General features: G+C 44.4%; 1 protein-coding gene across 1 annotated transcript in view; it reads left to right on the top strand.

Moving 5' to 3' along the window:
• LOC124619969 (potassium channel subfamily K member 13-like) overlaps positions 1-19,899 on the top strand; it is a 131,383-nt gene that overhangs the window by 42,114 nt on the left and 69,370 nt on the right. Inside the window, exons 2-4 of the mRNA XM_047146631.1 lie at positions 747-809; positions 9,284-9,436; positions 10,327-10,329. Of these exons, the coding sequence (XP_047002587.1) occupies positions 747-809; positions 9,284-9,436; positions 10,327-10,329 (219 nt within the window). The remainder of the gene's footprint in view (positions 1-746; positions 810-9,283; positions 9,437-10,326; positions 10,330-19,899) is intronic.

Raw genomic sequence — 19,899 nt, 5'->3', positions numbered from 1 at the left:
CAGATGTCCAGTGGTATATGTCACACATCCTAAGATAACGCGAAACGAGCTTGTCATTCTCTCTGGAAATCTGAGATATACCACTGGATGTCTGACATATACCATCAGATATCTGACGTGTACTACTGGATGTCTGACATGTACTACTCGAATTCTGGCATATACCACTGCACATATGACATACAACATTGGACGTCTGGCGTGAATCACTCGACGTCTGACGTCTGGACGTCTGAAATATAGCACTGGACATCTGACATAAACACTGGATATCTGACATTAGCTAGTAGTATTCTGACATGTATCACTTGACGTTTGACACACACCACGAGATAATAGCCTTGGAGGTTAAACTTGGTCTTGGTTTTAAAACGAAAATGAAACTCCCACTAGTGTTGACGTTTTATTCAAAACTAATACAGCACCATCATCAATCATTTGTTTTCAAAGACAGAAGGATTGAAAAGCGGTACTACAATATATTAAAACAGTGCACAGTCTTTTAAGAATCCAGTGATATTTGTAGTTAATTAATTGTTCTGAAAATCGATTGATTCTTCATTCTTAAACCTTCTTCTCTTCCTCCTATCTATATACAGTCATATCATTTATTTCAGTTTCTTAACCTACAAAGAGGGAACAAAACGTCCAAGTTTAGATGTCACAGTACAGAGTGCAACTTGTTGAAATCATTTTTTTGATCTTCTTCTTCCAGACGGCTTTCGCGTGCTTCACTGCCAAGTCAGGACTACATCGATGACGATATCGATGACTCTATCCTCGACAACTGGAAGCCGTCTGTTTACTGGGTAAGTGCCAATTTCTTCTTGTTCGTACTTGTAATATTGTTTGTCAGCTTTCAACTGGTTAAGGCATGGGACCGGGTAACTTCTTTAATATCTTCAGAAATAAAGAAAAAGTGCCTAATAACACATCTAGCTTGTCTATGCGTATCCGCCATTCGACAGAGGGCATGCAGGCAGTGTCATTACTGTGCATGTGCCGCAAGTGGGGCAATATTCGACAGAGGTCGATCATGCCGAGGGATGCTCTAATATTGATTTGTGTATCCTCTTACGATTAAACTGAGAGACATAATCAGTGGGAAAACATTGAATAAATCTAACTAAAAGTTTGAAGTAGAAAGTAAGAGATGTGGGATAAGTTCCCATGCAGCCTTACAATATAACATGACTCCCTCTTCCCTGCCATCCACGAATACACAAATACCCCTGTCCCACCCCTCATTCACAGCTTCCACTGCTTGGACAGTCACCCATCTACACCTTAAAGAATGTCCCGTCTCCGTTCTAGCTACACTCCCAATCCTTCACACCACTATCCTCTCCACAGATTATTATCGGGCAGGGATGTGTGTGATGTCCTTACGTTAGTTAGGTTCAAGTAGTTCTAAGTTTAGGGGACTGATGACTCAGCTGTTAAGTCCCATAGTGCTTAGAGCCATTTGAACTATTTTTTCGTACTCTCTCATATCCTTTATCTTTTGTACATTACTGATACGCTCAGACCACCTCCACCAGTTCATGTGCTGATAAAACCGCTTTCCCCGACCTTTATTCTAAATTCCAGAAATCCCAACGTATCTTCCAACCCCACCTCCATCAGTTCACATCCTGGTGCAACCAATGACTCCTGAAGATCAGTCCTCCGAAAACTCAGGCAATAATTGTAGGATACACCACCTGCACCTTCCGTCTCCACGACTTCTGCCTCACCATTTACGACTGTCTTGTCCAGTTAACTAACAGACTAAACTATCGTGGAGTAACAGTCTACCAACAACTAACGTGGAAACTTCATCTGCTAACCATCCAACAGGAAGGTTTAAATGGCTCTGAGCACTATGGAACTTAACATCTGGGGTCATCAAGCCCATAGAACTTAGAACTACGTACACCTAACTAACCTAAGGACATCACACACATCCATGCCCGAGGCAGGATTCGAACCTGCGTCCATAGGAGCAGCGCGGTTCCGGACTGAAGCGTCTAGAGCCGCTCGGCCACAACGGCAGGCCCAACAGGAAGCCCACAACAGATTAAAACTACTAAAACTACTAACTGGCAGAGCTTGGGGATTGCACCCCTCAACTGTCCTCCACACCTTCAAAACCATGATCCAACCCATCCTTTGCCATGCAAATGTTACGTGTATATCCACCCTCTCCCAATCCGTCGCATCACCCCTCCAAACTCTATTAGTCCCTCCAGATCCTTGAAAACCATGCACTTCAACTAGCATTCCGCATCTGGCTGCCTTCCCTCACGTGGATTACTTGGCAGCTCATCAAATTAGCACCTCTCCTCAATCACACTGAACACCTCCAAACAACATGGGTCGTCTACAAACGCGACTCCGCTATTCCTATAGTTTCCCGATTATTTTCCAATCCTAGCATGCTGCCGCTCCTCTACCAACACATCCCGCCAAACCTTCACCTACACACTGTCCACATACTCTCGCAAAGGAACTTCAAACGTCTCCCCCTCCCAGATCACGAGCTCTGTCCCGACATTTAACCATTCCATCTTGTCAGGGCTCCCCCTCCCTCCCTTCCCTACATTTTCCCTATCCCCCTTCTGCCCTCACATCCTTCTTTCACTGGACCCTTCCCCTCATCAAAATTTGGCCTTACTAATATCCCTTCCACTTCAACCCCTCTTGTGTTCCAACAGTCACTTCTACCCCATCGATGTACTTGCACCAGTCCTCATCTATATGTCCTCGTCTGTATACCACTCCCTTCTATCCTCGTACACCAGGACAGGACATTCCAGCTTAGTGTCAGTGAAGTACTTCTTTTTAACATCAATGTTGTGCATCAAGGTTTTTAAAAACGTTTTTAAATATAGTCCCATTTTCTTTCTATTTTTTAGCTAGTATTACTACTGTTTTTAACTACAGGCGATGGAAGTCATGTCTCTTGCATATGAAAACTTCCATTTCATTTTCACATTTAAATTTTTCATTTTTAATTATTTGTTTTAATTCATTGTAAATATCTCACGTTTCTGTTTATTATTCTTTCATCTGATTACATTTTCTTGTTAATTGGCTGAAGAGCAGGTTGACCAGGAAAAAATCTACACCCCCACTACTAATTTTGTATAGTCCTCCAAATCTGGCTCAGGTTATAAAAATGTAGAGTCCGTGTTACATTACCAGGGCAGTTGCTAGTGTTACGTAGCGAACATTATGCAGTGTTGTAAGGTTAAAAGTGTATTTAATGATGGAAAGATCTTATAGCTACTGTTATTATAACTATAATTGTAATCTAATATTAGTGCCTATCGAAACCTAAGTGTTTCATCTGTGCAAGTTGTGGAAACTTCCCTGCGCTGTTGGTCAGGTGGCGCTATAAGTCTGGGTGTTGACAAGGATAGTGTTCGCCTAAATATGAGAGTGTGAGCTCCAGATACAACATGTCGGCACTTAACACTTTCATTTCCGCTGCCTGACGCTCGGTCTGCTATCACTCTGAGATTAGAGGCCCTGTTTAGCACACGTGGCAACAGGTGCTAAATAGGGCGCAGTGGAAATCAGTACATTATGCACGTCCTTCATCTCCACACTTCCAGGCGCCACTCAGCGTGAGTATGAGTTGAAGATGAGCGGCGTACGGGCAGTGTCTTGTCAAAAGACGCACCATGCCCCGAGTGGGATTGATATGGTATACTTCTGACAATTCTTGGATGTTTGGGAAGAGAGAGAGTAGACTCGTCCGCACTTAAGTGTTGTCCCATTGAGTCTTCCAGGTATCCACACTCAAATCTTGAAAATCAATTTTGTAGGTGACAGTAATATAAGTTTGCGATGTGTTGCTGAAGGAAGAGGTTGAAAGTTATTGTACTGTTGAGGCAGGAAATGAGGTTCTCCGCAGAATCAGCGAAGAAAAGAATATGTGGAAAATACAGATAAAGACACAGAAAGCTAGGAAATCTTGAGGCATCAGGGCATTATACACTAGCAGAAGGAGCTGCAGATAGTAAAAACTGTAGGGGAAGATAGACATTGGAATATATACCACAAATAAACTATCTGATTAAAAATGGTAAGACAGAGATTTAGGAACCAGGTATTAAATTTTAAGACATTTCTAGGGGCAGATGTGGACTTTGACCACAATCTATTGGTTGTGAACTGTAGATTAAAACTGAAGAAACTGCAAAAAGATGAGAATTTAAGGAGATGGGACCTGGACAAACTGATTAAACCGGAGATTGTACAGAGTTTCAGGGAGAGCATAAGGGAACAATTGTCACAAATGGGGGAAAGAAATACAGTAGAAGAAGAATGGGTAGCTCTGAGGGATGAAGTAGTGAAGGCAGCAGAGGATCAAGTAGGTAAAAAGACGAGGGCTAGTAGAAATCCTTGGGTAACAGAAGAAATATTGAATTTAATTCATGAAAGGAGAAAATATAAAAATGCAGTAAATGAAGGAGGCAAAAAGGAATACAAACGTCTCAAAAATGAGATCGATAGGAAGTGCAAAATGGCTAAGCGTAGATGGCTAGAAGACAAATGTAAGGATGTAGAGGCTTATCTCACTAGGGGTAAGATAGATGCTCCCTACATGAAAATTAAAGAGACCTTTGGAGAAAAGAGAGCCACTTGTATGAATATCAAGAGCTCAGATGGAAACCCAGTCTTAAGCAAAGAAGGGAAAGCAGAAAGGTGGGAGGAGTATATAGAGGGTCTATATAAGGGCGACGTACTTGAGGACAATATTCTGGAAATGGAAGAGAATGTAGATTAAGACGAAATGGGAGATACAATACTGCGTTAAGAGTCTGACAAAGCACTGAAAGACCTGAGTCGAAACAAGGCCCCGTGAGTAGACAACATTCCATTAGAACTACTGACGGCCTTGGGAGAGCCAGTCCTGACAAAACTCTACCATCTGGTGAGCAAGATGTACGAGACAGGCGAAATACCCTCAGACTTCAAGAAGAATATAATAATTCCAACCCCAAAGAAAGCAGGTGTTGACAGATGTGAAAATTACCGAACAATCAGATTAATAAGCCACAGCTGCAAAATACTAACGCGAATTCTTTACAGACGAATGGAAAAACTAGTAGAAGCCGATCTTGGGGAAGATCAGTTTGGATTCCGTGGAAATATTGGATCACGTGAGACAAAACTTACGACTTACCTTCGAAGAAAGATTAAGGAAAGGCAAACCTTCGTTTCTAGCATTTGTAGACTTAGAGAAAGCTTTTCACAATGTTGACTGGAATACTCTCTTTCAAATTCTGAAGGTGGCAGGGGTAAAATACAGGGAGCGAAAGGCTATTTACAATTTGTACAGAAACCAGATGGCAGTTGTAAGAGTCGAGGGACATGAAAGGGAAGCAGTGGTTGGGAAGGGAGTGAGACAGGGTTGTAGCCTATCCCCGATGTTATTCAATCTGTATATTGAGCAAGATGTAAAGGAAACAAAAGAAAAATTCGGAGTAGGTATTAAAATCCATGGAGAAGAAATAAAAACTTTGAGGTTCGCCGATGTCATTGTAATTCTGTCAGAGACAGCAAAGGACTTGGAAGAGCAGTTGAACGGAATGGACAGTGTCATGAAAGGAGGGTATAAGATGAACATCAACAAAAGCAAAACGAGGATAATGGAATGTAGTCGAATTAAGTCGGGTGATGTTGAGGGAATTAGACTAGGAAATGAGACACTTAAAGTAGTAAAGGAGTTTTGCTATTGGGGGAGCAAAATAATGGATGATGGTCGAAGTAGAGAGTATATAAACTGTAGACTGGCATTGATTAGAATTGGGGGGGAAGAGGAGTTTGTGGCACAACTCGACAAGAAGAAGGGACTGGTTGGTAGGACATGTTCTGAGGCATCAAGGGATCACAAATTTAGCATTGGAGGGCAGCGTGGAGGGTAAAAATCGTAGACGCAGACCAAGAGATGAATACACTAAGCAGATTCAGAAGGATGTAGGTTGCAGTAAGTACTGGGAGATGAAGAAGCTTGCACAGGATAGAGTAGCATGGAGAGCTGCATGAAACCAGTCTCAGGACTGAAGACCACAACAACAACAACAATGATCAAAAATATTTGGACACAGTTTAGTAACTTGAAGTTGACCACTATATGTCCAGGGAGGCAGGCCCATCAGAATAAAAGGAGACCACCAGGAGTACTGCATTGTCAACAGAGAGGTACTAACAGCAGAATGGACTGCTCAGGATAGCTCAGTGACTTCCAGTGTAGACTAGTTATTGCATTTCACCTGAGTAACAAATGCATCTGGGAAGTTTCAACCACACTAAACCTGCGCTTGTTGGCTATTGGTGATGTGATTGTAATGTGATCACGTGAAGGAACTGCACAGCTAATAAAAGACCAGACACACCTCATGTGCTGACGGACGGGGGCTGTCCAGCATTAAGGAGTGTGGTTGTAAAAAAATCACGTGAAATCAGCTGAAGGAATTAGCTGTGAGTTCCAAAGTGCTACTACCAGTCCAGGTAATGGTATGTCTGTACGCAGGGAGTAAAAAACAATGTGGTAGAATGCTCGAGCAGCTTCTCATAAGCCACAAATTGCTCTAGTCAGTGCTAGGCAACTCATAAAGTGTTGTATAAAGAGGGATGCCACTGGACTGTGGACAACTGGAAACGAGTGACCTGGAGCTAAGAATCACGCTGTACCCTATGGCAATCCGATGGAAGGATTTGATGCCTCGAGAACATTGCGTGCCATCATATGTACTGTCAAAAGTGAAGTGTGGAGGTGGTGTTACTATATGGGGAAGTTTTCGTGATTAGGTGTGGTCCTGCTACCATGCTTAAGAGAACACTAAATGCTGACGAACATGAACATACCTTATGGCAATGTATACAACATAGAGTCAAAGAACAGTTTGGTACCGAGCGAGGTGGCGCAGTGGTTAGACACTGGACTCGCATTCGGGAGGACGACGGTTCAATCCCGCGTCCGGCCATCCTGATTTAGGTTTTCCGTGATTTCCTTAAATCGCTCCAGGCAAATGCCGGGATGGTTCCTTTCAAAGGGCACGGCCGACTTCCTTCCCCGTCCTTCCCTAATCCCATGAGACCGATGACCTCGCTGTCTGTTCTCCTACCCCAAAACAACCAACCAACCAACAGTTTGGTGATGATTGTTTGTACTTATATGAGCATGACAGAGCTCCTTGTCATAAAACAGTCTCAGTGACGCAGTGCTATATGGACAAAAACATTCCTCAAGCAGATTGGCCAGCCCAGAGTCTCGCCAATGGAGCACTTTCGGGATGAGGTAGAATCTTGACTGCACTCCAGACCCCAGTGTCGCTACCTTCTCAGAATTTGGCTCCTGAGGAAGAATGGGCAGCCACTCACACACAAACATTCAGACACCTCGTTGGATGTTCCCTAGCAGGATACGAACAGTCATAAAGGGTAAGGGTAGACATACCCATACTAATGCCCATTAGTAGGTGTCCAAATACTCTTGATCAGATAGCGTGATTGAGGTAGCTAGGTGTAGGTGCTACTCTGAGTTGAAGAAGTTGTCATAGCAGAGAAATGTGTTGTGGGATCTTTCAAAACAGTCGGGAAAACAAAAAGTCATTTTCTGTGCATTTCGTATATTTCTCTTTTTTATCCAGCACGCAGCAACATTGTACCTAACAGTGACATTCACTACTGGCCATTAAAATTGCTACACCACGAAGATGACTTGCTACAGACGCGAAATTTAACCGACAGGAAGAAGATGCTGTGAGATGCAAATGATTAGCTTTTCAGAGCATTCACACAAGGTTGGCGCCGGTGGTGACACCTACAACGTGCAGGCATGAGGAAAGTTTCCAACCGATTTCTCACATACAAACAGCAGTTAACCGGCGTTGCCTGGTGAAACGTTGTTGTGATGCCTCGTGTAAGGAGGAGAAATGCGTACCATCACGTTTCCGACTTTGGTAAAGGTCTGATTGTAGCCTATCGCGATTGCGGTTTATCGTATCGCGACATTGCTGCTAACGTTGGTCGAGTTCCAATGACTGTTTGCAGAATATGGAATCGGTGGGTTCAGGAGGGTAATACGGAACGCCGTGCAGGATCCCAACGGCCTCGTATCACTAGAAGTCGAGATGACAGGCATCTTATCCGCATGGCTGTAACGGATCGTGCAGCCACGTCTCGATCCCTGAATCAACACATGGGGACGTTTGCAAGACAACAACTATCTGCACGAACAGTTTGACGACGTTTGCAGCAGCATGGACTATCAGCTCGGAGGCCAGGGCTGGGGTTACCCTTGACGCTGCATCACAGACAGTAGCGCCTGCGATGGTGTACTCAACGACGAATCTGGGCGCACGAATGGCAAAATGTCTTTCTTTTGGATGAATTCAGGTTCTTTTTACAGCATCATGATGGTCGCAGCCATGTTTGGCGACATCGCGGTGAACGCACATTGGAGGCGTGTACTCGTAATCGCCATACTGGTGTATCACCCGGCGTTATGCTATGGGGTGCCATTGGCTACACGTCTCGGTCACCTCTTGCTCGCATTGACGGCACTTTAAACAAGGGACGTTACATTTCAGATGTGGTACGACCTGTGGCTCTACCCTTCATTCGATCCCTGCGAAACCCTACATTTCAGCAATTTCAGCAGGATAATGCACGACCGCATGTTGCAGGTCCTGTACGGACCTTTCTGGATGCAGAAAATGTTCGACTGCTGCCCTGGCCAGCCCATTCTCCAGATCTCTCACTAACTGAAAACGTTTGGTCAATGGCGGCCGAGCAAGTGGCTCGCCACAATACGCCAGTCACTACTCTTGGCGAATTGTGCTATCGTGTTGAAGCTGCATGGGCAGCTGTACCTGTACACGCCATCCAAGATCTGTTTCACTCAATGCCCAGGCGTATCAATGCCAGAGGTGGTTGTTCTGGGTACTGATTTCTCAAGATCTGCGCACCCAAACTGCGTGAAAATGTAATCACATGTCAGTTCTAGTATAATATATTTGTCCAATGAATACCCGTTTATCATCTGCATTTCTTCTTTGTGTAGCAATTTTAAGGGCCAGTAGTGTATGTGGGGTACATTCCGAGCCCCACATTCAACGACTGCACTGGAGTGGCTCGGAACACCGCAGATGGCCTCACTAAAACTCCCCTGCGTGTCGCTCGACACAAAGTGGGTGCGCCCGTAAGCTAGCTCCAGACTGGCCATCGCTGCAAGCGTATTTCTCGCTAGGCAGGTGCTGAGTGAGTCCACGGTGTACCTGCGCAGGTGATGCTGTACCTGGCGGCGGCGTCGGTGTGCGTGGCGTCGTGCGCGGCTGCCGTCTACTCGCCCGTCGAGGACTGGTCCTTCTTCGAGGCGCTCTACTTCTGCTTCGTCTCCTTTGCCACCATCGGCTTCGGGGACTACGTCACCACGCAGGTCAGACGCCTGGTACAGATGACTTCTCACACTCACTCTTTTCCGTAAGAAGGAAAGGGCCGAAATATTGCGTCCCTCTACAAACTTTACCTGTCCATGTTAGAATTCCATGTATAGCTACGGTAAAAACACTCAGAAGACTTGAACGTACAGTATTTTCCTGATTTTGAACTGGAGCTCTCGAACACACCACCCCTTTCTACCATTTACATTCAGGAGGTGACTGACGTCTCTACCGTATAAGAGGTACTAATTGTTCCCAGCTCTCCTCCTGATGATAAAAAAGGGTAATATTTTGAAAAGCTCAAGTTTCAATCAAAATACGACGCGGATTTAAGGCTGGAAAAATTTTATGCAGGTTGTTACCATGATAAGTTTTAAAACTCTCAGGTACGATGGTGAAGGTTAAATGCATCAATTTGAGGTGAGAGACACTGGCCTGGAAACGACTAAGCCGAAATCGTTCGACTTTTTCTGACAGGGAAATACACGACAACCTAGGTTCGTGGGACGTAATCCACTTGTTATTCGTCAATAGATGTGGTTTCAACATGATTGAGTCCTACCTTACTTTGGACTGAGGATTCGTGAACACTTGAATGAGACACTCCTTGGAAAGTAAATAGGCAGAGGAGGTCCTGTTTCGTGGCCAGCATCTTCACTTGATCTCATCCCAACTTGATTTCTTCTTGTGAGACCAAGTGACAAGTGTTGCGTACGAGACAGCTGACGAGACTGAAGAGGATCTCCTGGCAAGACTTCTCGCTGCCTGCGACTCTGTTCAAACGACACCGGGGATGTTACAACCGGTACGACAGAACTTTGTGCGACGATGACATGCCCTCATTGACGTTGGGGGTCGCCTTTACGAACAACTGTTGTAAAAGAAGCAGGTTGTGAAACTTGTGCACCTAAATGGAATTCATTACACCTGTACTTTAGCCTTGGGATTTTCGGTCTCTCTGACACCGTTACTAGTCCATCAACAGGGGAAGTTATTTGAGGGCACTAGGGAATATTAAGCGGGAATTCTGTCCGTCATGATCAGCGTTCCGAAGCTGGGGCCCTTAGTTTCCACACTGAGCTGCGCTAAGGAGGAACTGAGTAAATTTTTAGCTTATATCTTTCGACTGGGTCGTTTCTGGACTAGTGTCATTACCTCGAATTAATACATTTACCTCTCCCAATCATCCCTGAAAGCCTTTAACACCATACGGTGTCACCCTGTGTGTAGGGGCTGCTGCGAAAAATTCCATAGCCCACGTGACTTCGAGCTGCGCAACAGTTCGACCATTTCTACTTGCTTATACAGTGGAAGATCCTGCAATTTTTGTCTTAAATGTTATCTTGGCAAACGCACAGGAAACAGCAAAGTGATTCCCTTGGATAATGTCGCTAGCCACTTAATTTTGAGTAGCACTTTGCATATAAAAACAAAGAGAAAGGTAACACAAATTTTTAACATTAACCTGTGCATGCATAGCAAGTTATGATTCCAATATTAATATCATGAAAAATATTCCCCTTTGTATGAAAATTGACCTAAAACTGAACAACAGCCCGTGAAACATGAGGTAGTGAAGCAACTTTCATAGCCCAACAGAACAATAAAGGGGATCTTGAACATAAAGTACATGAAGATGTATCTTATAATAATTCTAACATAACTCATCAGTGTAAGCGTATCCTTATATGAAAGATACGTGCAATGCAGGTGTGACAGAATATGGTATGTGCAACTTGAACTTAGATTAGTGAACTGAATATGACATAATTTCAAGAAAATTATGTGGCGTCTGAAAGCAACATCTAGAAAAGTTTCCCTGCTGAAGGCAGTTCAGTTGAAACATGCACATGTGACGGAATATGGTATGTGCGACTTGCACTTAGATTAGTTAACTGAAAATGACTTATAAATCAAGAAAGTTATTTGATGTCTGAAGGCAATACCTACAAAAGTTTCCCTGCTAAACGCAGTTCAGTTGAAATATATATGAAATAGGTAGATGTTTTGATTCCACCAATAAAGCTGAAAAGAGCACATCAACAAATAGGCGTTAAAGATCGAAGTATGAGAAAATGTCTTCGTTAGTAAAATAATTAATAATCTCAGTTATTATTCGGAAAGTAGAAACAAAAGCTCCTCCGTAAAAAATTCAAATGTCCACTTACGACCACGTGCCCTTACAGAACGACACATCTAAAAAAGACAGAAAAATAGTGCCATACTCACGACAATCAACATAGTATTATTTAAAGAGTTTGGAAGTTTTGTGCATGCGCCCTATAAGCTCGGAGAACTTCATGAAACATGGAGATTGATCCTCACGTGTTCTAACAAAGACTAATATTGTTAGCGAGATGGGCGTAATAAACAGGAGCACATGGGAGAGGTAAATGTTATCCGCAGAAGATGAAGGTGTTCGCTTCCGGCACTAACTCTGCAAGCAGAGAGGTGGCGAATCTGCTCTACAATTAAAATGAAACAGTGTCTTATTTGAGGTGAATTACAAAACGGTTTTTGATACCACAAAGAAAACTGGAAGTCGACCTGATACGTCCACATCACCTTGTGTCCTACAGTGCGTTCCTTTCTTTTTGCAATATCGGTCATCCCCAGACCACGATATTTCAAGTTCACTTTTCCTTTTCCTTGAACCAGGGCCTTAAGTGTAACCCATTGTTCCCGCATTCTTTTCCTGCGCTGTTCCTACCTCGCTTGAGGCCCCGTTTTTTAGTTTTAGTTTCTTGGATACCATGGTGCTTCTGGAGTTTCTTCTTGAGCAGGATGCGTTTGTGGATATCCTCCAGCGTTACCTCCAGTTCATGCAGATCTCGTTCCACTTCCGTGAAGCAATGCGCTTGTTGTTGTTGTTGTGCACAACAACAATGCTCTTAACACTTTTTTATTTGGCATTTGGCAGGAAAAATACACACATCAAAAAAGTTTTGCATCACCCCGATTCCCAGAACTCCTCGAGATGGACGCCACAGCAACAGTCCCTTTGACTGTTCAGAGATGTCACTAAACCCACCCAAAGATGCAAACAACCATCCATGAGCAGCGCCTATTAGACGGAGGGGGTCCGACAGCCGATCAGTTCCACCAGGAAGAAGCTACACGGCTCGTGTTGTCTGAAGTTCATCAATACCTAGACGGTCAATGTCGCGGTTCGATCGCGTCCTCATTGTTATTTTGTGCCAGGAAGGGAAGGGAAGTGTCCAGGCGTCTCGGAGTGAACCAAAGCGATGTTGTTCGGACATGGAGGAGATACAGAGACACAGGAACTGTCGGTGACATGCCACGCTCAGCCGCCCAAAGGCTACTACTGCAGTGCATGACCGCTACCAACGTATTATGGCTCGGAGGAACCGTGACAGTAACACCACAATGTTGAATAATGCTTTTCGTGCAGCCACAGAACGTCATGTTGCGACTCAAACTCTACGCAATAGGCTGCATAATGCGCAACTTCACTCCTGACCCGGTATTGGAGGTACAGCGATGTGGACCACCTCCTCTGAAGGTCTCGCTGTACGGTGGTACAACATGCAATGTGTGGTTTTCATGAGCAACAAAAAGGGCGGAAATGATGTTTATTTTGCAAGAACAGACATAATGTCTTATGGGACAACCGCAATCAGTGATTTTATAATGTTACTTAAAATCCGTCTTGATTGCAATTTTTTTTTTATTATTCATATGACCGGTTTCGGTTCATTCAGAACCATCTTCAGATCTGTAAAAATAATTATACTAATTTACTATTTCACGAAAGCAAATCTTTTTCATCCTATCTTATCAACATCAAATGTACCAGAACGTACCTGATATTTAAGTTACAGGAGTAACCCGACCAATTCAGCAACTTTCACATGCTACGTCACTTAAAATTGGTTGGCAGAGTGCACGTCATTTATATTAATTATAACACTATTACCGACAGGTGGCGTCTGGTACATTTGTTACATTCCATTTGCACATACTGTATTCAGTACATCTTTTTTATATTAAAAATATTTAATTAAAATATGTAGATGTCAAAGCTAAAATCTGTACTTGTCAGGATTAAAAAACAGTAAAATTATCATTTTTATACGATCTAACAGGCATAGGGCGATTTATATATCTATGGTGCTGGTGTGAACTTGTTTTCTTCTACGGTCTGCTTCCGTGGTTCCCGCCACTTTGGTGTTGTGCCGCGGTCCGCTCAGTCGTCTGCTGTCCATCGCCGCGGGCAAGAGGGCCGCACAGGAGGGCCCCGTCAACGACGCCAGGCGTTGCACGCGTCTTCCGGCTTCTCCACCGCGCACCATCTCTCATCCCTCGGCCTGGATCTCCATACGCAACAGTTGTCATCTTAGTAGGTCGTCATAAATGCTAAAATAGGCGTTATGATTGAATTCGCTTTGTTCGTTGAGGATTAAATCCGGATCTTTATTTCTGTGGGTGTATATTTCGATCTCTTCTAAAATGTTAAGGAACCGTCCCTTGTGAGCTCTATGCAGGATGTCTAAGTTGTTTTCAATATTCGTGACTGAGTGCTTTGTCGCAGCCATATGCGCCCCAAAAGCTGTTTTGTTTTGAGAGTAGGTGTGCTCCCTGAATCTGGTTTCAAAGTTCCTACCAGTCTGCCCTATATATTGCTTACAGCGAATTCAATCATAACGCCTATTTTAGCATTTATGACGACCTACTAAGATGACAACTGTTGCGTATGGAGATCCAGGCCGAGGGATGAGAGATGGCGCGCGGTGGAGAAGCCGGAAGACGCGTGCAACGCCTGGCGTCGTTGACGGGGCCCTCCTGTGCGGCCCTCTTGCCCGCGGCGATGGGCAGCAGACGACTGAGCGGACCGCGGCACAACACCAAAGTGGCGGGAACCACGGAAGCAGACCGTAGAAGAAAACAAGTTCACACCAGCACCATAGATATATAAATCGCCCTATGCCTGTTAGATCGTATAAAAATGATAATTTTACTGTTTTTTAATCCTGACAAGTACAGATTTTAGCTTTGACATCTACATATTTTAATTAAATATTTTTAATATAAAAAAGATATACTGAATACAGTATGTACAAATGGAATGTAACAAATGTACCAGACGCCACCTGTCGGTAATAGTGTTATAATTAATATAAATGACGTGCACTCTGCCAACCAATTTTATGTGACGTAGCATGTGAAAGTTGCTGAATTGGTCGGGTTACTCCTGTAACTTAAATATCAGGTACGTTCTGGTACATTTGATGTTGATAAGATAGGATGAAAAAGATTTGCTTTCGTGAAATAGTAAATTAGTATAATTATTTTTACAGATCTGAAGATGGTTCTGAATGAACCGAAACCGGTCATATGAATAATAAAAAAAAAATTTGCAATCAAGACGGATTTTAAGTAACATTATAATGATGTTTATGTTGATCTCTATTCCAATTTCCTGTACAGGCTTCGGAACTCTCGGAACCGAGGTGATGCAATTTTTTTTATTTGTGTGCTATACAGCCATACAAATTACAATACATTTCAAGTAATTGCTACGAATCGAGTAAATCACGAAGGTAGACCTACTCCAGCATTCCACAAGTCTTCCGCAGAAACCTATCTGTGAACTCTGGGATTAGATGAATCCGAGAAAATATGGTTCAGATCAGCACAGGAGATAATGTCACATTCAGAATAAGGAAAATTCAATATTCATGATGAGAAATGACGTGCTGAGAATTATTAACGATTATACCGCATCTGAAACACAGTGCGCTTAGCCAGCTTTGAAATGTCCGCGATGGATATGTTAATAAGATTAAATCGAATGATTGGTCCTCGTTCCATGTCACTGAGGTCTCTTGACAGACCAATTCTGTCGTTGCTGCTTCTGTAATGAATATACACCCCGCATCCATTTATATTGGCGGGTCTGTCTTTCATGACATCTAGTGGCCAACTTCGGTCTACATATACGAGCCAGGACTTTTGATCAGATTGAGGATTCTGTGTTAAACAGAGCTCGTAATTTCTTGAATTGTTTGGAGTTTTCGAGAGTATTAGTTTTCATGCTACATCATTCTCTGAAAGTTAGACTACAAATCTCAAAATTGGTGTATGTAGTAATACACTGACAGAAAAAATGGCCAACACCAAAAAGTAATTAATGTAGAGTAATGAATTCGCGAATACGTTCGTCTAGGTAGCGTATTCAAGCGATTAACATTGCAAGGTGACAGGTTTTTCCCCTCCTCTGCCTTCCCTACTCCTTCTCGCGTCTGCGCTGTCCCCCCTTTTTTTAATGTGTCCTCTCCCTCCATCGACTCCCCCCCTCCCTTTTTGCTTTTCCACTCCTCTCCTCTCCTCTCCTCCTCTCCTTTTTTCCTCCTCATCTGTACGGATCCTCCTCCCCACGCCCCCCGTCTGCCTTAGCCTATGGTGTGTTATCTACCCTATAGTGAAGTGTTTATGTGAGTGATCAGTGTTGCGCGTAACCTTATTTTAATTGTTGCGAACAGCAAGCACACTGTCGCTAGGTATGTTTTTTCTCTCTTGCGAACACAAACCAGACTGTCGCCGTGTTTTTTAAATTGTGCCTGTCTACTTACTGTGTGTCTTCATTAGCATCGTCAACCCCTTGTTTCTACATTTTCACTTCCACAACTTTCAGTCATTTACAGTTTATAAAAAGTAACAGTTTTATCGCCTGTTTTTTTATTGTTTGTTATCTTCGCAGTACGTTTGTTAATTCTTCTGTTGGGTGTTGAGCGGCATATTAAGCTGCTGCCAGCCCCCTGCCCGTCCCCCCACCACCCCCACTCGCCTCTTCGGAGGGAATGAAATTCAGTAAAAGAAAGAAAAAAAACAAGATGATAGTTAATGTAAGCACGAGAAAAGCCATTGTAAATGTGAAATGCTGGTACATGAGTAACCGGTGTAACCGCCAGAATGTTGAATGCAACCATGAAAACGCGCATGCATTGCGTTGTACAGATGTCCGATGTTAGTTTGTGGTGTGGAGTTCCAAATCTGTTGCACTTGGTCGACCAATTCATGGATGCTTAATACTGTTTGTGGATGGCACATAAGTTGTCGTGCGATGATGTTCCACGTGTGCCCGATTGGAGACAGATCTGGTGATCGAGCGGGTCAAGACAGTATATGGACGCTGTGTAAAGCATGTCGGATAACAACAGCGGTATGCAGGCGAGTGTTATACAGTTGGAAAACAACTCCTGGAATACTCTGTCATGAATGGCAGTACAAGTCGCATCACCAGGTTGACGTACAGATCTGCACTCTGCGTGCATGGAATAGTAATCTGAGTGCCCCTGCTGTCATACGAAAACGGACCCCAGACCATAACTCCAGGTGTGGTTCAGTGTGTCTATCACGCAGACAGGTTGGATGCAGGGCCGCAACTGGGCTCCTCCTAACAACCACACGGCACCGAGGCAGAACTGACTTTCACGAGAAAGCACAACAGACCTCCACCCTGCCCTCCAATTAGTTCTCGTTTGACATCACAAAAAGCGGTGGTTTCAGATCAGTGGAATGCACACTACAGAACGTCTGGCTCTGAGTTGTCCTTGAAGTAAGTGATTTGTAACATTCCGTTGTGGTACTGTGGCGCCAACTGCTGCTCAAGTCGCTGCTGCAGATGTAGTACTATGCGCCAGAGGCATGCGCCCGACAAGATGGTCTTCCCTCTCGGTAGTGCCACGCGACCGTCCGGAGCACGGTCTCATTGAGACTGTACATCCTCGTGACCACCGCTGCCAGCAGTTATGTACATTGGCTGCATTCCTGCCGAAACTTTCTGCAATATCGCAGGAGCAACATCCAACTTCTCGTAGCCATATTACAGGATTTTGTCCAAAGTCAGTGATGTGTTGATGATGGCGCCTTTTTCGCATTAAAGGCATTCTTGACTAACATCAACTCACAGCGTCAAATCTCTAAGGTAATTAACGGTCACGACCATTACAGGGTGAATTTAAAGCAGATTTGATTTCCATCCTCATAGTGTTGCTGCTAGCGACACTCTTATGTGACTAGGGCGAGATTCCAATAGACATCATCTTTCAGATGTACCTACTAACTTTCGTTTATGTCGCACAACGCCCTCCAGGTGTACGATCTTTTTTTTTTGTCATTGTCTTTTACAGGGTGTTTCAAAAATGACCGGTATATTTGAAACGGCAATAAAAACTAAACGAGCAGCGATAGAAATACACCGTTTGTTGCAATATGCTTGGGACAACAGTACATTTTCAGACGGACAAACTTTCGAAATTACAGTAGTTACAATTTTCAACAACAGATGGCGCTGCGGTCTGGGAAACTCTATAGTACGATATTTTCCACATATCCACTATGCGTAGCAATAATATGGCGTAGTCTCTGAATGAAATTACCCGAAACCTTTGGCAACGTGTCTGGCGGAATGGCTTCACATACAGATGAGATGTACTGCTTCAGCTGTTCAATTGTTTCTGGATTCTGGCGGTACACCTGGTCTTTCAAGTGCCCCCACAGAAAGAAGTCACAGGGGTTTATGTCTCGCGAATAGGGGGGCCAATCCACGCCGCCTCCTGTATGTTTCGGATAGCCCAAAGCAATCACACGATCATCGAAATATTGATTCAGGAAATTAAAGACGTCGGCCGTGCGATGTGGCCGGGCACCATCTTGCATAAACCACGAGGTGTTCGCAGTGTCGTCTAAGGCAGTTTGTACCGCCACAAATTCACGAAGAATGTCCAGATAGCGTGATGCAGTAATCGTTTCGGATCTGAAAAATGGGCCAATGATTCCTTTGGAAGAAATGGCGGCCCAGACCAGTACTTTTTGAGGATACAGGGACGATGGGACTGCAAGATGGGGCTTTTCGGTTCCCCATCTGCGCCAGTTCTGTTTGTTGACGAAGCCGTCCAGGTAAAAATAAACTTCGTCAGTAAACCAAATGCTGCCCACATGCATATCGCCGTCATCAATCCTGTGCACTATATCGTTAGCGAATGTCTCTCGTGCAGCAATGGTAGTGGCGCTGAGGGGTTGCCGCGTTTGAATAGTGTATGGATAGAGGTGTAAACTCTGGCGCATGAGACGATACGTGGACGTTGGCGTCATTTGGACCGCAGCTGCAACACGGCGAACGGAAACCCGAGGCCGCTGTTGGATCACCTGCTGCACTAGCTGCGCGTTGCCCTCTGTGGTTGCCGTACGCGGTCGCCCTACCTTTCCAGCACGTTCATCCGTCACGTTCCCAGTCCGCTGAAATTTTTCAAACAGATCCTTTATTGTATCGCTTTTCGGTCCTTTGGTTGCGTTAAACCTTCGTTGTGAACTTCGTCTTGTTGCAACAACACTGTGTTCTAGGCGGTGGAATTCCAACACCAGAAAAATCCTCTGTTCTAAGGAATAAACCATGTTGTCTACAGCACACTTGCACGTTGTGAACAGCACACGCTTACAGCAGAAAGACGACGTACAGAATGGCGCACCCACAGACTGCGTTGTCTTCTATATCTTTCACATCACTTGCAGCGCCATCTGTTGTTGAAAATTGTAACTACTGTAATTTCGAAAGTTTGTCCGCCTGAAAATGTACTGTTGTCCCAAGCATATTGCAACAAACGGTGTATTTCTATCGCTTAGTTTTTATTGCCGTTTCAAATATACCGGTCATTTTTGAAACACTCTGTATATGGGATGGGGTGATAACCCGCATAAAACTCTTCCCCCACATTCCTCACCCCTTTTTCTTGGATCCGCGCCTGTGTACTCATTGATCGGTTTCTGCAGAACGCCTCCTTGCAAGAACGAGAGCAGGGTGCAGGGTAGAGGCAGGCGCTTATCCGAGAACTGCCCCGGAAGGTCGGCAATTTCGCGGACCGGTGGGCACGTCGCGCGGGAACACAGTGTCAGGTGCTACAACAGGCAGCACCATTAATGGCTCAGCTGCTGCCGACCCCGAGAATTGTGGCCTTGTTACTCAGCTTCACGCACCACCGCAGAAACACGGCGAGAGGGCTACCAATTTACTTCACTGGCTCTCACTTTAATGTGCCATGCTCTGGCGTACACCATGTGCCGCCACTGCTGCCAGCTTACCCTCATGCCCAGCAAGACGTGTGCTTCTCCTAGATACTTGAAGAGCCAAAGAAACTGATACACCTGCCTCATATCGTGCAGGGCCCCCGCGAGCACGCAGAAGTGCCGCAGCACGACGTGGCATGGACTCGACTAATGTCTGAAGTAGTGCTGAAGGGAATTGACACCATGAATCGTGCAGGGCTGGCCATAAATCCGTAAGAGTGTTGGGAGTGGAGATCTTGTCTGAATAGCACATTCCAAGGCATCCCATATTTGTTCAGTAATGTTTATATCTGGGGAGTTTGCTGGCCAGCGGAAGTGTTTAAACTCAGAAGTGTCTTCCTAGAGCCACTCTTCAGTAATTCTGGACGTGGGA

This window comes from Schistocerca americana, chromosome 6 (genome assembly GCF_021461395.2).
Source record: "Schistocerca americana isolate TAMUIC-IGC-003095 chromosome 6, iqSchAmer2.1, whole genome shotgun sequence".
Lineage (NCBI taxonomy): Eukaryota > Metazoa > Arthropoda > Insecta > Orthoptera > Acrididae > Schistocerca > Schistocerca americana.
The sequence above is the reverse complement of the archived record's forward strand: the minus strand, read 5'-3'. Positions and strand labels throughout refer to the sequence as shown.